At 43.1% G+C, this 7,575-nt stretch overlaps 2 protein-coding genes across 2 annotated transcripts; both read right to left on the bottom strand.

Annotated features, from left to right (window-relative positions):
- Window positions 1-21: 21 nt before the first annotated feature.
- Window positions 22-1,824, bottom strand: LOC120427033 (ankyrin repeat and KH domain-containing protein mask-like). The gene is made up of 5 exons (XM_052709869.1): window positions 1,813-1,824; window positions 1,203-1,610; window positions 658-1,132; window positions 290-525; window positions 22-228 (listed from the first exon to the last, which is right to left on the bottom strand). The coding sequence occupies exons 1-4, from the start codon at window positions 1,822-1,824 to the stop codon at window positions 521-523; spliced, it is 900 nt and encodes a 299-aa protein (XP_052565829.1). The 3' UTR covers window positions 22-228; window positions 290-520.
- Window positions 1,825-3,371: 1,547 nt separating this feature from the next.
- Window positions 3,372-4,456, bottom strand: LOC120427041 (brachyurin-like). Its single transcript, XM_039591872.1, has one exon. The coding sequence runs from the start codon at window positions 4,410-4,412 to the stop codon at window positions 3,444-3,446; it is 969 nt and encodes a 322-aa protein (XP_039447806.1). The 5' UTR covers window positions 4,413-4,456; the 3' UTR covers window positions 3,372-3,443.
- Between the last annotated feature and the right edge of the window lie 3,119 nt (window positions 4,457-7,575).

Genomic DNA, 7,575 nt, shown 5'->3' with positions numbered 1-7,575 from the left:
TTCTGTCGGTGTCAAAGTCCGGTGCTGCTTCATGTGCGCTTGAAGTTTCGCTAGCGTTAACCCACGGCCAGGTCCACTTCACGTGCTCCGAGATGCCAATTCCACTTCTTGATGTACGGAGCGGAAGTGGGTGGCTCTTGCTGATGGCGGAGACGGCGAGGTCGCTTCTTAAGCAGATTTTGCAGTTTGGTTTTGGTCGGGGCGGGGTGCACAAACGAGAAATGCACGCTGTGGAAAAAGTGAAAGTTGTGAGTGAAATTTATGTTCATAAGATGAACAATTTTCGTACCTTTTCGGTCGACCTCTATGATCCCGGGAAGGAATGGCCATCACTGCTGGATAAAGATGTTAAGGAAGACGAAAACGATGATGATCCGTGCTGGTCCTTTTCGATCTTCCGGCGCCATTCTTGAACGAATGTCCTGTTAGCTTTTACCCGGTGCTTTCCGGAGGTATTTCTTCATACAGGACTAGTCCTTGTGCTTGTACTGGTAGGACTTGAGGGCAAAGGGTGGGGCTTCTAACCTGTTGCGACCATTAATCAAACACGTGAGCGTCCAGATGGTCGTTTGAAGTTAAGCGTGAAACGAAAATAGAGAGAATCGTACATGAGCGAAACTGTTATTAATAGAAGATCGTTGCGAGGACGGGACCCACCTGTGTGCGTTCGGATGTGACCTTGAAGCAACACCGGGCGCGAAAACACTTGCCTCAGGTGGACACTGGCAGCCCTGATCGTGCGTCCGCACGCGTACTGCTGCTGCTGGAGTTGCTTGGCCGTGACGGCCGAGCTGACGTGCGATTGTTGTTGTTGTTGGTGAGCTTGCTGGAGTTGTTGTTTGCGCTTTTTGTTGTTCTTTCGCTTTTGCTCGATCAGGCTGCTGGCGGACTTGACGTCCGAGCTCGAGCACGAGCCCTGGCTGTTGGCGTCGATGCCGGACTCTCCAAATTCCTCTTTGTCCTGCTGCTGCTGGACGACGATTGAAGCTGTTGGTGGAGGTTCTCTCGGATGAATGCGATTGTTTGTTGCGGGGGTGGTTGAGTTGCCTCTTCCGCTAGTCTGTGGCAGTCGAACGTTGACAATTTCTTCGACCGAGTCGTCGTCCGGTTGGCGGTTTGACTTCGCCTTCGACTAGTTTGCGCTGCTGTTCGCGCTTTGCAGCCTTTCTGCGCTTCTTCCGTTCGCGTCGTTTGGCCGCGACTGCTTTGCGACTTTCTTCGCGGCTTTTTTCCAGGTCGAGATCCATTTTCGCCCCATGTCGGAGCAGCGTTTCGACGACCACCTTCTCGTGACCTGCGGTTGCGGCCAAGATCAACGGCGTAAAACCCTTCTTGTCCTTGTGTTCGATGTTGGTACCGCGACTGATAAGCAACTCCACCAGTTCTTCGTTACCACCGGCACAGGCCTGCGGCAACGCGGTATCGTGGTTGGAATCGGTCTCCGAGTCCACGTCAATTTGACGCTCCTGGACGACGTTTCCAGCCGTGTTTTGAATGGGTGCCGGAGCGGGAAAAGCCTCAAACTGGTATCCTCCGGGAACGGCGGCCACTGCGGCTGCACTTTGTTGATCTACCGGCGCCTGTCGTACTCCGGCCAGCCGGTTCTTTTTCTTGCGTGACTTAGGTTTTACACCGTGACGTCATTTGACAGCTCGTGTGCACTGTTTACATGGTCTTCGTCGATTGTCAACGAATTTCCCCAAACAAAATCGACGACCGCATCGAACTGTGCTAAGTCCATGTAAACAGTGCACTCCTTCTAACCTCCAAATCGAGTCGGCGTAAAACCTACTTGTCACTCTTTTTGGCTACCTTCGTGGGCATGCCGGACGCGTCAACCGGAATCAACGCCGGAGGACGTCCCGTTTGGGGCTGCTGCGTCCACGTTGAACACAAACTTGGGTTGCTGCTGCTGGCTTCCGCCCGCAGCCTTGGCCAACTGCGCCGGGTGCGTGGTGAAGGACCGTCGCTCCGGATGCGGTCGTGGTGGCCTTGTTAGGGGAGAAATAATTGGTGAGAAATTATCCTCGACTTTTTTTTTGAAAAGAAAGTAACGCACCTGCAGTCTGTCCGGCTGCAAAACAAAACGTTGCGATGGCAAAAAAACTCCAACTGTCAAACGCGATGAAGGAAGAATCCCCGCTATTGCAACAAAGTTAAAGAAGAAGAGAGCAGCTCGATAGGGAGGTTCACACATACATTGAAATAAGTTTTAATTGTGTTGGTAATTTTTACGAAATTTGAACGTTCGATGTTCACAGGTATGAACATCGGATGGTCAAAGCCGAATGCGCATCCGATGTTCACCGGAATATGTTTGCGTGTAACAGGGGAGGCGCTCGGATATTTCCACGAATGCCCTCGAGACTATTTGCCGTGGTTATAGCGCCACAACACGGGTAGTATTCCTGATTCCAGACCAAGCTCACCAAGTCGTCATGGCCTAGAGGTAAGCATTTTTGCTTACGAAGCCAAAGCACGGGAGATCGAACCCCACCTCGAGCGGCGACTTTGATTTTTCGTTCATATTCATCATTTAAAATTTCTGTGTTCAAAACTTTCTCGTTGGGAGCAGATGGGAATCGAACCCAGAACTATTCGTTTACAAAGCGAAAACAGTAACCAGTCTGCCACGGCCGCTCTTCTAAAACATTAAATTTGTTTGCAACGTAAAAGTTTAAGATCCCAATCATGGAAAAATCATGCAACATAACATAATGGAAAATATGAAAAATACAAAATGAGCGGAGGAGAACGATGAGTGATAGTAAAACAAGCCATATTTAATACCAATAAAAATAACAGAAACTAAACAAGATAAATGCATACACTTTTTCTACACCCAAAGGAAAAATATATCTCAAAATCTGCAACATTGGATTTGCTGCAGAAAATGTCACATTTTATAACATTTTTTGCAGCAAGCCCGTAGATCATTTTTGCCCGCTTGTAAAAATTTCAGCGATCTGCAGTTCTCACCAACACATATAATGCGTCCCCGAGCAACACACCAAAGAGAAGCATATGTTGGTGCTCTTTCACTCACATTTCATCAAGCGTCCATGGCGCGGTGGTAGCGTGTCGGATCAATAACCAAGAAATTGGTGGTTCATTCCTCGTTCTGTGAAGGGTTTTGGTAATGTCGATAATTGTCGGTAACCGGCAAAAATGTCATACCCCTATATCGCAAAAAATGCATGAGGACAGTTTTCATGCAGATTCTGATATACTTTCATGCTGTCATGCATCATAATCATGCAACTGCCAGTTGGGTGTACAAAAAGAAAAAAAACAGAAAAGTAAAGTTGCTGTGGAAAAAATATACTCCGAATGAATTTGTGAGCTGGGTAGGCAATAAAAAACTGATATGATTTATTCTTAAATATCGATCATTTATTTATGTTTCAATCTGCTTCAATGATTAAAAAATATTATCGTCCACCTTAGTGGCGCCCTTCCGGGGCTTCGGTAACCTCCGGCTCTTCCGTGACTTCAGGTTCTTCAGTGACCTCTGGTTGTTCTGTTACCTCAGGTTCCTCGGTAACCTCTGGCTCCTCCGTTACTTCTGGCTCCTCCGTTACCTCGGGCTCCTCGGTAACCTCCTCCTCCCCGGTGATGCTCCTGATCCACTCAAGATGCGCCTTAACCTCCTGCAGCGCTCCAGCATTGCCAAACGCACAGGCAAACTTCTGCCCGAAACTACTCAATCCCACCAGCGTGTACTGCTTGTAGCCCGGTTCCTTGAACACCAACGGACTGCCCACATCGCTGACACAGTTCGGATCCTGCTCCAGCTGCTGGGCGCAGAACCGGCCCGAGTTGGGCGTGATAAAGTCAAACTCCTGCTGGCACAGCTCGTGGCTAATGACGCGCACCTTCAGGAACTGCAAAAAGTCGGCAGCGGTCGAGGTTTGGTAGTTCAGCAGCCCATATCCGGAGGTGAACACATCCTCGTGCAGATATTCCGAGTCCGCAGCCGGAAGCGCCACCGTCTTGATCCACGGCGGCAGTCGGACCTTGTCGTCGGTGAACCGAATCAGCGCGACGTCATTCTCGAACGTTTCCGCGTTGTAGCCGTCCTTGACGAAGGTTTCCAGCGCGGTGAACGTGTACCGGAACTTGTTGGCTCCACCCTCCAGCAGGCAGATGGCTCCGAGCGTGACCTGAACCTTGGACGCTCCCTGGACGCATTGGGCCACGGTGAGGACGTACTTGTCGCTGATGAACGCTCCGCTGCAGTAGTGCTTGGCCTCGGGGAAGGTGGACGTTACCAGCACGTGGTGGGGGAACTGACCGTTGCGGGATTCTTCGCCGTTGGCGGTGACGTTGGTGTTGCCGGTGGGGCGGCACTCGTAACCGCTGGCCACGGCTACGGTGGCGCAGATGAGGAGCAGAACTTGGAGGAAGTTCATGGTCGCGGGATGTGGTCGTGATGGGAACTGATGGTGATTTTAGTGGTTGAAAGGGTTTTTATAGCAACTTGAAGAAATTGATTCACCACTCAATGCTACCCAAGAGGTTTCAGTTGTTTGTATAGTAATACAATTTGAAGTGGTCTGGTTGGCCAGAAGTCGGCAACAGAGAGTTGGCACTTGTGTTACTATTATTGTCATACTTGATTGACAACAGTCATCTGAGTAATACCAATAATCGTATTATAATTGAAAACCGGTTGAATTGGTCTTGTTTTGGTCTGTAGGTCAACGTAGTAGGTAACCTGCTTGACACTTAAATTTAATTTAATAAAATTTAATTTATACTGTGATTTGATTTTGACTACAGTTTGGTTCTATTTCCATCCAATATGCCGATTCTCTCAATATAAACAAATTATTATGCACTGCCCACCATTGTAAAAACGAATAATATCCACTTTTGGCAAAAACGAGTTATTAGCACCAGGTGAAAAAATACACTGAATGTTAAATACACGCCACTTCTATGAGATTTTTCAATTTTCAGGTTTAAAAGTTAAATTTTAAGGGAATGTCACGATTGTTACAAAAAGACTCACGAAAAGTTCAGGATGGTATGCTGCCGTTCTACGCATAATTGTCCCATGTTCAAAAAAGTGCAACTGAGTAAAACGCGATTGATTTTTTTTTTGCGATTTCTGTGGTTCTACGCATAATTGTCCCGTAGGTCTTTATTCATCCTATAAGTCCCGAATCATCCCACTGCTAATTTATCACTCTTATTACTCTTGCTAACCAACAGGTAAACAAGACACAATACTGCGTAAAAGTAATGATTACGTGATAGAAAATACTTGATGGGACAATTATGCGTAAAAGTGCAACGATGGGACAAACAGACTTGGTGTTGTTTTCAATGAGTTTCCGAACAAAGTACTAGATTTAATGTGTTTTTCGAAAAGTATACGTCAAACTAAACTTTAAAATGTCAAAAAGTCAACATCGTCAAAAAATGACATGGGACAATTATGCGTAGAACGGCAGTATGTCTCTCCTGAAAAAATACAAAAATCATTTACTAAAACTGTTTTTTTTATTTTAAACGTCGAAAATTTGGAAAACCGACAGTGGGAATCGATTCCCCAGACAATTTTACAAAAAAGACTCCATAGACCATTGTCCTATGCCCAATCCTTTTGAAGATACAGCGGTTTTAAAAATAAAAATGTTGAAAAATTGGTTTTTGGCAATTTCTAGATGACAGACTTGATTTTTCAGTAAATCTTCAGTGCATGTAATTTTCTTTAATTTTTCAACTTCTGATATCTCGGAACAAACAGTTGAATTTAAATTTAACAAAATAAACCTAGTGAAATGTATATATTCTTTTCAATGAATATTATGTCTAAATTTTAAAAAATTGGGCTTGATTTAAAAATTTTAAATTACCTTTACTGCCGTTCTACGCATAATTGTCCCATGTTCAAAAAAGTGCAACTGAGAAAAACGCGATTGAAATTTTTCGACCGATTTCTGTGTTTCTAAGCATAATTGTCCCGTGGGTTCCTATTCGCCCTATGTGTCCCTAGTCGCCCCAGTTAGCAGTTTATCACCCTTATTTGTGATCCTCTTGCTATACAACAGGTAAACAAGGCATAATGCTTAGTAAAACTAATGATTCCGTGCAAGAAAATACTTGGTGAGACAATTATGCGTAGAAGTTCAACGATGCACTATGGGCCAACTCCATACAAACAGGCGGTTAAATTATTTTTTTGCTTTTTAAATGTTTTTTCATACAAATTTGGGTAATTGTATGGTATTGAAATGATATACGTCGATTTTTATGACTTTTCATGTTTTTCAATAGTGGATTGTTTATAATAAATAGTCTTTTCAAACATTTGCAAGTACAAAAGAATTGCGTGTATATTTTATTGCAAGTTTATATTATTAAATTATGAATAAGCTAATACATCCCCACTTTAAGGACACAACCCCTCCCTCCATTTTCTTTCACCCCCCCCTCCCCTCCTCCTCTCCAACAAATTTTTGTTAAGCGTAATAAATCCATTTTAAGTAAAATATTTATTATTTACTGCTGTGTGTTTCTTTTTGTGAGTCCATGCCATATAACTTGAGACCCACCGCCCCCACCCTTACGGGCAAAAATTAATTAAATCAAATAACAGAAAAATTAATTTCATTCAAAATATTAATTATGAATTAAAACGATAAAATACAAAACATATTCTTACTAATCCTAGTGTTCTTGTTCATGAAAATTCATTTGATTATAGAGTTTCTGACGGCTTCAGGATATGTTAAAGGTACTTTTATGATGTTTTGTACTAACCAACATAGAACTGAAATGTGGATCAGTTTCATGGATTGATCGCAGAAATTCATCATGCTAAGTCAATATTTTGCTGAATACTTTTTTCGGTATCAAACTGATATTCTCCAGTTTCGCTTGAGAAAGTTCGGTACGAATACCTTATTTTGACTAAGGTAGTCAATTTTAAATGTAGGGAACAGAAAATTCCAATAAAGTCATTTCGAGCAAAGCAAGTGAAATAAACGGGCGCATATGTAGATTGCAGCAAATTTTGATAAAACGTAAATGTTCAAAATGGCATATCTCCGAAAACGCAAAAAATCGCAGGCTGGAAATTTCAGCAATGTTAGATTATGATCCAATCTTTCAAATGATCTTAGTTTCATGTTTAGCATCGGTTAGCAAAAAAAGTACTTAATTAACAAACACAAAAAAATAAGTTTTGTCAAAAAAATGCTTCAGTTATTCGATGAAAACTTCAGTTTTTGGTTTGGAAACAACATTTTATCTATTAATAGTTTCAAAGCTTATCTCATTACCTTTCCAACGATGTATAATTGTCCTAATGAAATATTTAAAATGGCTGAGCTATGTTAAAATTAAACAATCAGCCTTTTTTACGAAAAACGCTAGTTTTTTACTCCATTTTTCGACTTTCAGCTTGCGTATCTCCGTAATGAACAAACTTAGAGCTTTGAAAATTTGGATTTTTCTTAGTTAGAATGTTTACTTTCGAGAAAAAATACCAAAAAATATTTGGAGAAGGTCACTTTTTTGAAACTTGGCCACCCAATGTACCATAGTGCGATGGGACAAACAGAC

The sequence above is a fragment of the Culex pipiens genome, chromosome 3 (assembly GCF_016801865.2).
Source record: "Culex pipiens pallens isolate TS chromosome 3, TS_CPP_V2, whole genome shotgun sequence".
NCBI lineage: Eukaryota > Metazoa > Arthropoda > Insecta > Diptera > Culicidae > Culex > Culex pipiens.
Note: the sequence above shows the minus strand (reverse complement) of the source record. Positions and strands in the feature narration are given on the sequence as shown.